Below are 17,306 nucleotides of genomic sequence, written 5' to 3'. Positions count from 1 at the left end.
TCATCTGCACAAGGAGGTGGCCAAAAGAGATTGGCAGTTTTGCAGACAGCCATTCCAGAACATCCGTACTTTGAACCAAGACTCTGGATCTTGTGCCACCCTACTTGTTTAGGTAGTACATTGCATTGTTTTGTTCCTCTCAACTGGCAAAAGGTTTGTTTTGAAGAAATGATTTTATTAAAAGATAGAAGAGATGCTCTAACCTGCTTAAGGATTATATGGTATGACACTTCTATGTTAGACCATGTTCTTTGTTTTTGGAGGTCGTCCACAAGTACATTCCAGCCCATCAAGGAGGAACCTATCATAATGTCTGATATTTCTGGTGAAAAGTCACTCTTGAATAACATCACCAGGTAGAGGACTTTATTGTAGCTGAAGAGAATAAACTTATCTCCTAAGCTGCAGGAGTGCTGACACCATTTAACTTCTAGACGCTGCTCATGTTGTCTCATGCGCACACAAGAATGACATGCCAAAAAAATGCAAGAGGTCATAGATTGCAGAACAAATGGGATCTCAAGTGTGAGGATGTGTGAGATGGGATTTCATGTGTAATCAAATGCGATGTCCTGTGAAAAGTAAGACACTTCAAACAGATAGAAGACATTCTCTTTTTCTACTGGAAATAACTTTGCTTTTTTAGTGCTCATCACAGCTTCTATGTAGTGGATGCACTGAACTAGGATAGGTGCCAACTTGTCTTGAATGGACTGCAAGCCAAGATAGTGAAGAATATAAACATTTATTAGTGCTTCAAGCAGAAATGAGGTATTGGGTGAAACTTGTCAGGTGTAAAGGTGCATGGACTCATCTCAGACAAAAGAGATATTTCAGTTACCACATAAAATACACTGTATAGCTTCAGATTTTGCAGGCCCTGCTTGAAGACGAGTGAGATATTAAACCTTTCAGCAATTCAGACTGTAAAGGAGAAACCATATGTGGGTCTGGCTATGGGAACTGATGGTCCTTCTCTGTTCTGGAGAAAGTAATGTCAGTTAGTTATTACTCTTTTAACTGTCCTGATCTCTGTAACTGCAAAAGCTTACAGATGCACTCCCTTTTCTTTGTTGTCACCTAATCTGCACACACTCCCTTCCTTAGTCTCAATCTACATCCTTTTCCTCTTACCCTCAGCAGTTTCCCTGTTCTAACCTATTCTGAGCCGTTCTACTGAAATCAGTCTTATCATCAAACTTTTAAGGGATACTGCATCCAATGGCAATGTGCCTTGAGACACGTGGGCTGCCTTTGCCTTTTCTACCTATTTGTAGATACTCCTTGGAAGGCTGTGACAAGGTAGTATATACTTCTCCCCCACATCTGAGTCTCTCATTTTTAAGCAGCAGCACTTAAGTCCCAATAGTCAGTTACAGATTACAATATACAAGTAAATCAATAGAAATCTGAATCTTAGTTTTCACAAAGAGGAGCCAACTACCATGAAAAATAATCACTAAAATATTCAAGAAAGGGATCTTACAAATAGTAAATTCCATCCCCTATAAAATTAGATTAAAGTTCAGACAATCATTTTATTAACTGAAATGATTTCATTACAATGGGTTTTTTGGGACAGGACCTGAATGCCCTAGAGTCTGTTACATGATAAAGTATGCACACAAGCAGATCAGATGAAATCTAAAGGATGGACCACACAAAGGGAACTCAGTCACCTTTACACAAATTATCCCCCAAACAAATGTTTACACTACAGTCTTAAGGGCAAGAGGCTTTGAGATAGCACAATTATAATACCTGTAGGAAGTTGGCTCTGTATATACTATCTCAAAGTGAGAGATAGTGTGCACAGAGTCCAAGGGTTCCCGTTAGAGGTAAGATAGTGGCAAAATTATATAATTCTAATGCTCTATTTTGTGGTAGTGTGGTCAAGCAGTAGGCTTATCAGAGGGTAGTGTTAAGCATTTGTTGTACACACAAAGGCAATAAATGAGGAACACACACTCAAAGACTTAACTCCAGGCCAATAGTTTTTATATAGAAAAATACCTTTCTTAGTTTATTTTAAGAACCACAAGTTCAAGATTTGAAGTAAATACATAAAATGGAAGGTACTCCACACAGGTAAGTCAGGTACTTTGAATTAGAGCAATAACATATACAGCTTTTTGTTAAAATGGCAATAAGATATTTTAAAAGTAGGCACAGTGCAAAAATCAACAGTTCCTCGGGAGGTAAGTAAAGGTTAGATTGTGAGGTAAGTAAGACACTTACAAGTCTCAGTTCCTGGGCATAGGCAGCCCACCGAAGGGGGTTCAAGGCAACCCCAAAGTTACCACCCCAGCAGCTCAGGGCAGGTCAGGTGCAGAGGTCAAAGAGGTGCCCAAAACACAAAGGTGCCTATGGAGAACAGGGGTGCTCCGGTTCCAGTCTGCCAGCAGGTAAGTACCCGCGTCCTCGGAGGGCAGACCAGGGGGGTTTTGTAAAGCACTGGGGGGTGACACAAGTAGGCACACACAACACACCCTCAGCGGCACTGGGGCAGCCAGGTGCAGTGTGCAAAGCAGGTGTCGTGTTTTAGATAGGAAACAATGGAGGGACCCGGGGGTCACTCTAGAAGTGCAGGCAGGCACAGAGGGGGCTTCTCGGGATAGCCACCACCTAGGGTAGGCAGAGGGTCGCCTGGGGGTCACTCTTGCACTTAGGTTTGGTTCCTTCAGGTCATGGGGGCTGCGGGTGCAGTGCTTGGTCCGGGCGTCGGGTCCCTTGTTACAGGCAGTCGCGGTCAAGGGGAGCCTCTGGATTCTCTCTGCAGGCGTCGCTGTGCGGTGCAAGGGGGTCGTCTCGGGCTACTCACGGGGTCGCAATCGCTGGGGAGTCCTCCCTGTGGTGGTGTTTCTCTGGATCTCGAGCCGGGGGCGTCGGGTGCAGTGTGTGAAGTCTCACGCTTCCGGCGGGAAGAGTGAGTTCTTTGGAAGTTGCTTCTTTGTTGCAAAGATGTAGCTGTTTTTGAGCAGAGCCACTACTCGCAGGAGTTTCTTGGTCCTGGGGGTCAGGGCAGTCCTCTGAGGCTTCAGAGGTCGCTGGTCCCCGTTGGATGCGTCACTATTTGCAGGTTTTCGACTCAGGAGACAGGCCGGTAGGGCTGGGGCCAAAGCAGTTGTCGTCCGTCATCTCTGCAGGCTTGTAGGTCAACAGTCTTTCTTCTTTGGTTCAGGTTGCAGGAGTCTGATTTCCTGGATTCTGGGGTGCCCCTAAATACTCAATTTAGGGGTGTGTTTAGGTCTGTGGGGCAGTAGGCAATGGCTACTGTCCTTGAGGGTGGCTACACCCTCCTTGTGCCTCCTCCCTGAGGGGAGGGGGGCACATCCCTATTCCTATTGGGGGAATCCTCCAAAACCAAGATGGAGGATTTCTAAAGCAGAGGTCGCCTCAGCTCAGGACACCTCAGGGGCTGTCCTGACTGGTGGGTGACTCTTTGTTTTTCTCATTATCTCCCCTGGGCTTGCCGCCAAAAGTAGGGGCTGTGTACAGGGGGCGGGCATCTCCACTAACTGGAGTGCCCTGGGGCATTGTAACACGAAGCCTGAGCCATTGAGGCTCACTGCTAGGTGTTACAGTTCCTGCAGGGGGGAGGTGTGAAGCACCTCCACCCAGACCAGGCTTTGTTTCTGGCCTCAGAGGGCACAAAGACCCTCACTCCAGGGGGTCAGCAACTCGTCTCTCAGCAGCAGGCTGGCACAGACCAGTCAGTCCTGCACGGAAGGATTGGGTAAAATCCAGGAGGCATCTGTAAGATGCCCTCTGTGTGCATTTTTTAATACATCCAACACTGGCATGAGTGTGGGTTTATTATTCTGAGAAGTTTGATACCAAACTTCCCAGTATTCAGCGAAGCCATTATGGAGCTGTGGAGTTTGTTTTTGACAAACTCCCAGACCATATACTTAATATGGTCACCCTGTACTTAAAATGTCTAAGAATAGACTTAGACACTGTAGGGGCATATTGCTCATGCAGCTATGCCCTCACCTGTGGTATAGTGCACCCTGCCTTAGGGCTGTAAGGCCTGCTAGAGGGGTGACTTACCTATGCGACAGGCAGTATTTTGTGGGCAAGGCATCCTGAGGGGGATGCCATGTCAACTTTGCCTTTTCCTCCCTATCAACACACAGAATCTACAATGGCAGTGTGCATGTGTTAGGTGAGGGGTCCCTTATGGTGGCACAACATATGCTGCAGCCCTTAGGGACCTTCCCTGGTCACAGGGCCCTTGGTACCACTAGTACCTTTTACAGGGGACTTATTTGTGAGCCAGAGGTGTGCCAATTGTAGAAACAATGGTATATTTTGGTGAAAGAACGCTGGTGCCTGGTTAGCAGGGTCCTAGCACACTTCTCCATCAAGTCAGCATCAATATCAGGCAAAAAGTGGAGAGTAACTACAACAGGTAGCCATTTTCCTACAATACCCAAAGGCTAGATACACGTTAAGACGTACAAGTTAATTACCTTCAGTAACGAAATATCTGGTAGAGACATGTGGGATTCTGGACAGCATGGGTGGCACGATGGCTGGGTGGAGGACACGACAGGGAGCCCCTTCCGTGGCCATGAAAGGAGCGAAAAGCAGACTGCGGGGGGCAAGGGGCAGAGGAAAGACCAAGGGACCGAACCATAGCCCAGGAATCCTTGAATCTCTCCAAGGCAGAGACCGCTTTGTCTCCAAAGAGACGGGAGCCATTAAAGGGCATGTCTATGAGGGACTGTTGTACATCCCCAGTACGCAACCAGGTGTGGCGTCTCAAGGCCACCGTCATAGCAACCAATCTGCCTAGAGAGTCAGGTGTGTACAGCATGAAACGGATTGTGAACTTCGCCACATCTCTCCCATCGTTGATAGCTTGGGAGACGATAGTACGGGCCTCCTCTGGTATCTGCAGCAGGACTTGCACAACCGTATCCCACAAATAGTGGGTATAGCGGCCCAAAAGGCATGTTCAAAGACCGCGGCCCGAGACTGGAGGAAGAAAACAACTTCTTACCAAATTGTACCAGCCTTTTTGATTCCCTATCTGGGGGTGCCGAAGGGAATGTGCCTGAAGAAGAGGAAGCCTGGATGACAAGACTCTCAGACATGGGGTATTGGGACAGGAATTTAGGGTCATTCGGAGTGGGCCGATGGTGGCGTGCGATAGTCCTATTCATGGGAGCCCCTGTGTTGGGTTTGGACCAAGAACCCAAAAGGACATCGGTGAGGGCTTCATTGAACGGCAAAAGGGGTTCTGATGTGGAAGCCTCTGGCTAAAGCACCCCTGTCAGGAGACTGAACCTGACCACTACAGTAGGAAGCTCAAGGCAAGGACCTCAGCTGTCCTACTGACCACCATTCCATAAGTTGCTCCCTCCACCATAGCCAGGGTAGGTGGAGTCAGCACACCAGTGTCTGGAGACGTACCCAAACCACTGGCGTCGCCCAATTCCTGTGCCCACTCCAAAGGTAGGTCATCCTGGTATTCATAAGGATCCAGGGACCCCTCCAATCCTTCCCCACATTTGTACCCAAAGGAGAAAGGGTCTGAATCTGAACTGGGGTGGATAGGCCCCATCGAAGACAAAGGCGGTGGCGGCCGACACCGCTCCGACTCCAAGTCGGAGTCGTCAGGGATAAGGAGCGGGTCGACGTCATCAATAGTGGGCACTACCGACGATGCGAGCATCGACAATCAACCGGGCGCCGGGGAAGGTCTCAATGGTGTGACCGTCGTGGAACCCGAAGGTCCCTCAACCAAACCTCTTGGGCCCAAAGGTGCCGTATCGAGGTCGGTCCCCTCAAAGATGAGGCGCATGGCCTCACAGATTCCTTTAAGTTGGGTGGCGGTCGCTCCGGCTCTGGGAAAGTCGGGGAATAGTGGAGCGGACCCAGATGCAGGCTCTGAGGACAGAGGCCTTGAGCGTCAACGCTCCTCCCGCGTTGCGTCAGCCGAGCGACAGGGTGAAGTCGGAGAGCGATGGGACCTCTTCGACTTCTTTTTCTTACCTGCACCCGAAGATTTTGAAGACGATGAGTGGTGATGGCTCCGTGAACGGTCTCAAGACCTTCCTCTTGATTGAGACCGGGACTTACGTAGAGTTGAGTACTGGGCTGCCATGAGTTTAAGGGACTGCTGCCTCAAGGCCTTTGGGTGCATAGCCCAGCATTCAGAGTGCGACTTCAGGTCGTGGTCTCACTCGAGACACGGCAAACAAACCCTATGCGGATCTGTCACTGACATCATGCGGTGACAGTCCTTGCACGGCTTGAAACCAGTCTTCGGTGACATCCTCAACGCACCAAATATCTCCCTAGAAAACTCGACAAAATGGCTTAAGTCGGTCAAAAAGAGACCAGGGTAGCTCTCTCCGGATCAGCGCATGGCGCGGAAAGAAAAGAACTGACGTCACTGCGCGAATGCAGCATCTATGTACAACTCCCGACGTCATCACGGTGACTACGACACCAACGACGCCCGCGGACTCGACCAATGCCACCTACCGATGCGCAAGGGTATTGCACGAAGAAAAATCTCCGGATCCAGTCTGACGCCTGGGGGAAATTCTAATGTAAGCAATCTGCAACTAGAATATGTCTCTATCAGATAATTATTTTGCTAACTCAAGTCACTTTAAAGCAAGGCATCTGTTGGACAGCAGCTAAATGCCCAACAGTTGTTACAGGATAAAATATACACAAAAGCTGATCAGACAAAATTCCAGCGCTGGACCACAGAAAGTGTAATCAGCAACCTTGACACAAAATTATCCCTGAAAGGAACAGATACATTTCTTAAAGCCTAATGGATGAAGGACTTCCAGAGACCTACACCATTATTTTGATAGCTCACATCATTTTATAACAATGGATTCCTTGAAGCAATGTATGGCTATAAGTACAACAAAATACTTTCCATGCATTCCTAGCTCCATGACCTAATTATTTTATTGTACCTGTGGCACATAACAATTTTTATTACTACCTGCAGCATATCATTCATTTTATTTCAGGAATGAGAAAACAGTGGTTGTAAGCATACATTTACATACTTAATATTTCATGTTACTTACAATTTCAAAAGATTGTCATTATTTCGTGAGAAAGAAACATTACCTTGAGCTTCAGCCATGTGCACCTGTAAGTTTAAAACCTCTGCTCTCTCTGTAACTCTGGCCTCAGGAACCAATTCGTCATTTACATTTACTTCCAATTTCCCAGCAGATGTACATTTCTCACCAAGGGCGGATAATAAATACTACAAAACACAAGGACACATTGGTGAGATAAAAACAGATTAAGCTGGATAAAAATATGTCGGACCCCAATATATTTTAGCATTAAATAAAATTACAGTTGAGAGAAAACATGACTGAGCAGTTATTTTTAAAATATATGAGGCATACCAATGGCAGACTAGCTCAATAGTGAATGAGGAACTCAAGTACGCCTATAAATCTGATGACAAACGGGCTGGCTGGTACAAGAGACCCATTCTCGAAGCAAATCCAACTGCCAAATACACAAACTCACAATAGTGCCTATCCTAAGAGATTTCACACCAAGGGCAGCAATGAAACTGAGCAAAAGAGAAACCAGGTCAATTCTTAACAATGGCCAAATAATAAATGAAAGGCTGATGTAAGAAGAATGGCAGTTAAACATAAACTGTAAATGAACATTCTCCTTACATATTAACTAAAAGGAATCTTATTATGAGACTTGTATAACTGCAACATGCAACTATGCCACATCAGAGATGTCAAAATTGTAAATGATTTACAAAAATAGAAACGAGAGGGAGCTGACCCCATTTATGAGGCTAACCATACAAATCAATGAAAGTCCTTTAGAATCAGCTGATGAATTTGATTATTTGTTTAAACACTGGATTATCGAAGTAGGTGCACGGAATGCAAATGATGACTATGGCAGCAACATATGCATTGATGGATACTAACCTGTTTACAAAATTACACCACTTCAGCCTACTAAGCAGTCTATTTAAAAAAAAGCGCCATCATGAGTGCAAATCTAGGCCCAGAAAACAATCATCTGATTCTCTTTGGAGACTTTACTCTTTGGCAGAATCAGATAAGACTATTACAGTGCAAATGTTTCTCACAAACGATTTAACCTTGCAAGCATTTCCAATGCTTGTTGATTAAGAGGGTTTAGTTCTTATGAGATGTTAAATCTGCGTTACTACAACCAGATCACCAGAACATCAAATTGCGCCTAAGAGGTTTTTTGCTGGCTGGCTACTTGCGTGGTTTGAAAAAGTTTCAACTGGGGCTTACTTGTTCAAAATCTCTGGATGTCACAAAGGAAGGTGCAGAAATATCCTGCAAATCTACATCAGGTAAGAATAACAAATACAGTGTAGCAATGCATTATTGTTATTGGAAATGTAATGATTGTGTGCATCTATATGCTGAATGGTAGCCAGATTTGTCATGCATTTGTTTAGGACATAATATTGTTTGTACAAAGGACGGTTTGGAAATCATGCAGTACAATGGAGCCTGATGTTCTGAAGAAAAATAATATTTTGCGCCCTTGAGAAAATAACAAATTATTTTGTATTTCGCTATATTAGGAGCAAATCTAAGAAAGATGGTCAAGGCTTTCTAATGGATATTGCAAAACAATTACATCTTAGACCGAGTATGGCAGTGAAACAAAAATTACATACAAATTAAAAATGGTTTATGCACTCAAGTCTTCAGGCAGGAGACCAAAGACACCTTGGCCACATTATATTGTTTGACTTGGCCAAAATTGTCTGTTTATTTATGGGGCCGTTCCCTGCAAAAAGACTGGTTATATTTTAGGAATAGCTTTGCCTTACATACCATGTTTGTGTGAAAATAAATTATGTCCTTTCTGAACAGGTAGGATTGCCTTCACTGCATTATCGTATTTGCTTTTGCTTTGGAACTTTCTGCCCGTCTTTTTGACAGGAAAGGAATTCATCTTATTGACCAGTTGCAGATGGCTTCGATTTTATGTAGATGGAGGGCATTATGCTTCACAAACCTATCCAATTCAAGGAAGTTTTTCTCTGAAATGTAAGAGTAGGTTATGGGATTTGGGTTACTCTCTGGCTCGAAAAATGCCAATTTCAGTGGGTGATTATTTATATGAGAGCACGTAATCTACAATAATATGAAATAAGCACATCTGTAGCCTCTACTGCATAAATGCCTGAAGACGTAAACAACTGTGGAGCGCTACACCTGGGTCTGTGGGCTAGAATTAAAGGAAGATTGCTAGGCCAGGGGGTAAGGGCTAGAAAAAAGCCCCAGGGTTCTTCTGGTTATCGTTGTATATGTGCAGATCTGTATTCAATTTACAAACTTCGTAAATGTTGACTTTATCTTCAAACAACTGGTGTGGAGAGAAAATAAATCAGAGCTTTTGACGGCACAGCAAAATCAAAAGCAAGGATGTTTTGGAATTGTTAACATCAATACTATTAAAAAATATTTTTATGCTGTATGCAAGGCTGACAAATTGTTCATTAATCCCAGAACCACTTTCCTGTTGGGATTTTAATCTAAGGGCCCGATTCAACTGTTCTTGTACTTCGTAGATGAAAGAAACATGAAAAGATATGTGCAACGTCTTCAGACCTTTAAATAAAAAGAAAGATATTGCATAGTTAGAAATGTAATGAATCTCAGACCCTTACTATTCTGCCTTTTTTTAAATAATATATTCAGCTTGAAGGTGGGCTGGAAGTTAATATGTTGGGACACCTGGATAAACAAGAGTACTGAAAATATCATGCCTATCAGGACAGGCGATTTCAAATACTACTTAAAATGTTTTTTAAAGAGAATATCTTAGACTTAAAAATGTGAGGTTCAGATGCTTTGGAAAAGAAATGGTTAATTGGAGGCATACCCCACTGTTTTGGGGAGGAGATATACTGAATTTTCAGAATCTCATGGCATCTGTACATTGAAAAAAGAAAGTAAATATTTGCAGCACAAGACAGAAAAGGAACTATAGCACTATGCATTAAAGGTTTTCTATAGAGACCCATATTAGGGAAAGAGAACACAACTTAAACATGCTGCATTTTTAAATCATATATGTTGGACACAAATCATATAGGAGAGGAGGAAGATAATTTACTATCAAATCATGAGAATAACTCAATCAACTCATTTAACACTGACTTTCTATGGAGGTGCTGGTGAGCTGGGCTGCAAGATGGCTGCCACTTTGTGTGGCTCTGCAGACCTGGCACAATATTCTTCATAATTTGCCAGATTGGGCTGCTGTTTGGGTAGAATGCTGCCAAGACTTGCATCCTGAAGTCTCAGAGGAGTGCTAGTGGCTTCGTGCGACAACAAAGGAGATTTGATGAGACCAGTTGCTGGTGCAGTCTGTCGCAATGTGAAGCAATATTCTGGGTCTACCTGGGGACTGAGAGATGACATACTGTTGGACAGAGAGGCCAGATGTGGCTGTGGTAGGATTGTGATGGAGGGTGCCTGTGTCTCCTTGTGGCACCTGGCATCTGGCTGTCGCACTGAGGGCCTCTGAGCAGGAAGATGAGTGTATCATGGGGGTGTGACCTTGTGCTGCAGCTGCCCCTTCATGGGCTGGCCGATAGCATTGGGTCGCGCTTAGCTCAGTGGCGATGCCCTGCACTGGCGACTGGACCGGTGCCAGCCTCAAGGAGTTGGCCCACCTCCCCTTCTAGACAGGGCTGCAACAAGACTTGGATTGCCCTGTTAGGGAAAGCTGCAAAATGGAGATTGCCTTTCTCCTTTTGCCCTGTTGGCGTGGCTGTCTCCCCTAGTCTGGTTTAGCCCTGGAGCCCATGAGCCCGCACCTCTGCTGCACTGCCTAGCTGCCCTGTGTGTTGGTGGCCCCCAGGCAAGAACCTGCCTCTTGGCCTTCTCTTGTCCCCTGCCTACCGGGGAGTGCTTACCCTAACTGTTCATCCTAAGAGGCTTAAAGTGAATGCTTTTGGACTCCTGCACGTGCACCTCTTGCTGAGACACCCACGGTGGGGTAGATGGATAGGCACCAAACAAAGCTGGTGTCTAAAAAGAAGACACCCGCTACATAATATCATAAACGCATGGGCGAGGGCTGTAGGACAGGTGGAGGCCAGAATGGCGGTGATGGAAATTCAGCCATCAAAGATCTCCTCAAGGATCTCCTCTAAAAACTATTGATATTAAGATCGACACACTCACCAATAGGCAGGACTTTCTGGGCAACAGCCTTAATAAGCACGAAGACAGACTGTCCCAGTTAAAACATTAAGGGGCAGGTGTACGAACATTCCGAATTGCGACCCGCAAATTGCGAGTCAGAGCAACTCGCAATTTGCGAGTCGCAATTTGCGAGTCGCAATTTGGAATATTGGATGGTGACCCTGACACCATCTGCGAATTGCAAGTGGGTCGCAAAGGCCCGCCTCATGAATATTCATGAGGTGGGTCGCAATTTGCGACCCCCTTGCAAATGGCGGCCCTCAAAGGGATGGTGGCCTGCTGCGAACAGCAGACCGCCATGTCTGTCACTGCTTTTTAATAAAGCAGTTTTTTTTCTTTTGTAATGCAGCCCGTTTTCCTTAGAGGAAAACGAAATGCATTACAAAAACGAAAAATGAAGCGTTGTCGTTTCAATTTTTCAGAGCAGGCAGTGGTCCATAGGACCACTGCCTGCTCTAAAAAAATGTTTGCAGTGCCATTTTCAACGGGGAAGGGGTCCCATGGGGACTCCTTCCCTTTTGCGAATGGGTTACCACCCATTTCAAAAGGGTGCAAACTGCGAATGGTTTGCGACCGCTGTCACAAAGCAATCCTGCATTGCACTGCGACTCGCAATTAGGAAGGGAACACCCCTTCCTAATTGCGACTCGCAAAACGAGGTTTGTGCATTGCAAAGTGCTTTTTGCACATTGTTAACAGCTAAATTCGCTGTGTACTACGTGCAAAAAGCTTTGTACATCTGGCCCTAAGTATCTAATTCAGACGATGTGGTGATGGCGGCTACTGAACGGCTCTTTCAGATGGATAAATGCCTTGCTCTAATAAAAGCAAAAAAATGAGGACTTAGAACCATGCTTAAGGGGAAACTATATCTGCATATTGTGTCTGCCTGACTCCACTACTTTGCACACCGTTGATGATTATACGGAGATCCTACTGTGCCCCCTCTTTGGAAACCATCCCCTCCCCTTTTTTTAAGGAGCACATTCACTGGGCATTGGGGCCCTGCTTGGGGCGCCTGCCTGACCCATTGTTGCTCACTTCTTACACTACAGAGACCACAACATAATACTCCACATGGCACGGTAAAGGGGAAACATGCGATCAGGGGAATACACTCATTCTATCTAGATTTTTATTTGATGGTACAGATTGCTCTCAAGAGAGTTCCTCCCTGCAAAGCGACTGCTTACAAAAATACCCTCCTGCATCCGGCTCACCTCTGTTACAGTGAAGCACACTATTTCATTGATCCTAAACGGGCTGTGAAAATCTGCTGACAACAGGCCTCTGATGCAGCCGCTGTAGGTTCTCTGGACGCAGACGGGGCCACCAACTATCTAGATGATAATGACTGATGCTCCCACTCTGTGGCCTGAAGTTTCAAGCTTGCTGGGCAAACTACCTCCTTGGAGGCTGGTGAGACCTTTTGCCTCACCGCAACATCACTAAGGATGATTCCTGTTCGGTTCATTTTTGCTTTTGAAAGATTGATGGAAAGGATGCACTCTACTAATGGTTGGGGTGGAGAAGTGGGTGGGGGAGGGAGGCATAAATCAGGCTTCAGTTATTGTTTATTGTTATCGCCAGCATCATATAGTGCTTGCTTTAGCACGCGTCTGGCTGGATCTCTTGGCCTATGTTTGCAGGCTGCAGAATCTGGTGAGATCTAACACTCATGCCCTGTCACTGACACATCCACCATAAGGGATAGGTCTCTCATCACTTGGAATGTTCAAAGTATGACTAATCCCCGCAAGGTGAGGCAAACGTTTGCATATCTCCGCAGGCATGCTGCAGATGTTGTGATGCTGCGAGAGCTCCATCTCACGAAGGATACCAGACCTCGACTGTGGGCAGGCTGCACAGGAGAAGCTTACATGGCTACCTACTCTACCTATACAAGAGGAACTGTCACTCTTCTGTCATCCTCGCCCATGGCTTATTGTTGTGTGCTAGGGTAACTCTGGTGTGTGTCTCTGGCCCAAATGTAGACAACTCTGAGTTTTTTGTGTTGTAATGGGCTTCAGCCATGCCACTGATGTGTGAGGAGGGGATTTCAATGTGGCATTGGATCCCCATTTAGATAAGCCGCCTTCTAGTGCCAAACTACACCCTCATGCAGCTGCATATTTGGGTTCTCTACTCATTGACCATGCTCTGGTTGACATCTGGTGTGCCGGACGCCAACTTGCCCTTGACAGCACTTGTGACTACTTTTTGTGGCACGTAGTCCTGCATTGACTACTGGTTACTCATCAGTGGCATCTCAAGCTGCACGCAAAGTGTAGAACATTTATCACATAGGCTCTCTGACCACATGCCAGTGGCTCTCTGGCTGACTATGCCGGGCGCGCCTGACGGCGCCTTCGCAAGGCAGCTGCCTCCATGTGCGCTGCGAGACACCCCCTGCAACGACCCTCCTTTTTCGGAGCCAAGCTATGTGGAGGCACAGTCAAATTCTTTACACATAAAGTGGGGTTGGTGGACTCGCCCATCCTTCTTTAGGAGGCATTCAAGGCCTCAATTTGGGATATTTTTACATCAAAACAATTTTGTGTCTTTCATGACCTACACAGGCGACTGCAGGCGCTGATGCAGGAGATTCAGGGTCTGAGGCTTTGCTTCTTTGAGGCGTCAGATACACACTCTCTGGCGCAGATACGGAACAAGGTGTCTGAATATGAGGATACTGCTGATAGCAAAGCCAGACTCCTACATCAAGAGGCTACCGCTCGCAAGCTCGGCAAGTGAGATTGAGTGGGCAAAACTTTAGCAGCCTTATTGAAGCCCTTACTATAAAACGGAAGTGCTAAATGCCGATGGAGACCTGTGCTATGCCACTGAGGACGTTACCCTGGCAACCTTGTAATATTACTCTGTCTTCTAAGCCTCCACAATTGATTTTTCAATTGACAGGTCTTCTGAATACCTGTACTCTGTCAAATTGCTTTGTCTGGAGAGTGGACATAGACAAAACCTAGATGTACCATTTATAGATGATGATGTCACTATGGCCATATGTGGTATGGCCGGAGAAAAAGCCCCTATGCTGGACGGGTTGTCTGGCCAATTCTACAAAGAATACGCTGAGCTTTAGGCCTTGCACATGTACAAAGGGGGCAGCCGGACACTTGCTGCCCTCAGTTCGCAAGATAACCATAACCATTGGTCTTATCTATGACATCAATCCAAAAGATTGGCTCCTATTTAGACACAAACTGTTATTCACATTCATGCACCAGGTATGTTATAAAGCTAGGATGCTAAGGGCAGTATCCTTCAGAGGTGCATAATAGGGTGCAAGTTGAGACAGCATCCAAAGTAAATGTATTGTAAGAGGACATAGCAACATCGATGACAACAATGTGGGACCAACTATACTGAGAAAACTGGTGGTGAGTGTGGCAGGGAGGACCGGCACTGCACAAAAAAGTTTAAACAACATTTGAGGGCTTCACAGGTTTGGGGAGAAGCACAGCCATGACGCAATGCTTGGGCCCCAAAACGAAGGGGCTAACTACTGCATGTAATTAAACACAATGAACTGGATGGATGTTTTCTGATGTAGACACCACCAACCTCGTGGTTGAAAGATATCCGGGCACAGTCTGTATCCTTAATTTTCTGTGCACAAAATATCCTGATTAGTGAATGAAGGCGGATTCTCTTAGCTCAGTAGTGATATTTAAATGGTATAGGTGTTACAATTTGAACATCTAAATCAGTGGTTCTCAACATTGTGCTTTCTGTGGACCCCAACTAAATCATTCCTGAAAGTTGGGGTCCCTCACTGAATCATTAATTAAATTTGGAGATCCCCACTGAGTCAACATGATGCCTGGGACCCCATCCTAAGCAAAACAATACACACAAAAAATCAAGAAAATCATCCATTAAACAAATGCACAACCAATTAAAATTTTTATTGAATTCACCGACAAATATTTAAAAAACTACATTTTAATTTTAAAAGGACGGATGAATCTTTTATTAATTCCATTCAGGCCACTCATCATCCATGCTATATACTATTTGATGCACTGCTCCCACAAATAAATTTGAAGATACTAATTTAAATTTTAGCCTCCAATTTCGAATGCTTTCACATTTACAGTACACTAACATTTTCAGTTTTACGTGTTGCTTCTTAATTTATCAATATTTTAATAGTCTTTGAATATTATTTATTTCCTAAGCAGTTGTGGACCCCCTGAGTAAGCTTCCCGAACCCCAATAGTCTCAGAACCAATGGTTAAGAACCACTGATCTAAATAAAACAAGCTTTTAAAAAGTGATAGACAACAGATTGGTGGAAATAATTAAAATAGTTGACATGATTGCAGTGCTGCATGTCAAATGTGACAAAGGCTTAATGTTAAATGCTGACAAAACAAAAACGAGGCAATTGACTACAGAAGCGCAAATCATGATAGGGCAATGGATGCTCAATATTAAAGAGCACACCTCAGAACTGTCTACTAAGAAGGGGTCTATAACATCGGAAGTAAAAACTTATAGCTATTTGACTGAGCATTGAGGATTAAATTTATAATATCAAAGCATGCTTTCATTTTTTCATTTCTAGTTTTAAGTAGATGTATTTATTTCCTTCACTTCACTGCAGAAATTGGAGTTAGATTTGATATATCACACCAGAGTTTAGAAGGGTTCTATGCTGGCTTCTGTGCATTAATATGACATATACTTATTTGGAATATATAAAGTAAAAGCTTAGGGAACTAAAATGCAGAATTAGTGTTTACACTGCAAGCATGATGAATCAGATAATGCTAAAATTAAACCCAAATATAATCAAGACCTCAATAGTAGGTGAAAATAGTGAAAGTAGTGAAAATAGGTAGGTTTGACCACTGACTTTGTGTTTCACCACTGTGCATATTAGTTGTTCGGTGTTCACCAGTTGCAGATTGCATTTTGTATTCAGGTTAGCTGCCTATTGGCTTCATCGTGGGGTTAGACATTGCAGTAGCGACATTGCAGATTAGCTGTGTTTTTCCACATGGTAAACTAAGTTTGTGTTTTTCATATTTTCTCTTACCGAACACGATAGCATGATAAGAGAGCACATATTATTTGTCTTCTCCAGTGAAGGGAACAGGTTGGCCTTGGAAGGGGAGCCTTGAAAGGTTGGCCAATTTTCTCTTTCTTGCAGTTGAACAGGGGTCAACAATTTGCTGGCATGAGAAAGATGAGGAGCTTGTCAGGCCCTACGGTGATGAATTTTTACTTTATCCTTTGCTTTGCAATTATGCTATAATATAATCACATATATTTGCTGTGTACATTGCAGTTGAGAATCATTTTGATATATTTTCCTTTCATTGCTGTGACTATTTTTAAACGTGTGCCTTCAACCTACTAATCTCCTTCATTTTTTTAGGAACCTTGAGGTGAAATAATAATAAATGTCTTCTTTAAAGTAAGAAGTGCATTCCAGAGATTTTTGTCAGCTCGGTCATTAGTGAAAGCTAAACAGTACCTCCGAGAGAAACAGCAAAACATTTTCTGGACAGGAACTATAGGTTTTGTTTAGTGCCAGCAGAAGAAATCAAGAATCTCAGAATATCCAGACTCAGATTGGTCCCCAGCATCTTATATTGATGCTGCGGAGAAACTAGGCTTCTATCAGCTACAATCTCTTTATCCGTCCAGAAAACACTCACATATTTGTAAAAAAACAAAGACTACACAAGAGCTTTTTAAACTCACCAGTCCACTGTCTTGACAGATTACAATACTTACAGAAGACAACAGCCAGACTTTTGATCTAAACTATGAGAAACACGCACAAACCTCATGTATATGTATTTCTGTTCACATTACAGAGAATTTAATTTCAGAGTCAGGTGCGTAACTTACACAATATTATGCCTGAAGCTTTCACAATACCTCATCAATTCAATAAGTGGGTACAAATCCAAATGAGAGAAAAGATAAGCAACAGAAAGATGTTAGCCATGGTTTGTATGTGCAGAAGGGAAAAAATGCAAATTAGAGTGAACTGTTTGACCATTATATTTGGCCCAATTAGTGTTAAACCCACATTCT

At 44.3% G+C, this 17,306-nt stretch overlaps 1 protein-coding gene across 9 annotated transcripts in view; it reads right to left on the bottom strand.

The window, feature by feature from the left end:
• The window catches only part of AKAP9 (A-kinase anchoring protein 9), a 969,300-nt gene that overhangs the window by 731,821 nt on the left and 220,173 nt on the right, over positions 1–17,306 (bottom strand). For all 9 annotated transcript variants that reach the window (XM_069211620.1, XM_069211621.1, XM_069211624.1 and 6 more), the window contains one exon: positions 7,111–7,252. In XM_069211620.1, the coding sequence (XP_069067721.1) occupies positions 7,111–7,252 (142 nt within the window). The remainder of the gene's footprint in view (positions 1–7,110; positions 7,253–17,306) is intronic.

The sequence above is a fragment of the Pleurodeles waltl genome, chromosome 10 (genome assembly GCF_031143425.1).
Source record: "Pleurodeles waltl isolate 20211129_DDA chromosome 10, aPleWal1.hap1.20221129, whole genome shotgun sequence".
Classification (NCBI taxonomy): Eukaryota; Metazoa; Chordata; class Amphibia; order Caudata; family Salamandridae; genus Pleurodeles; species Pleurodeles waltl.
Note: the sequence above shows the minus strand (reverse complement) of the source record. Positions and strands in the feature narration are given on the sequence as shown.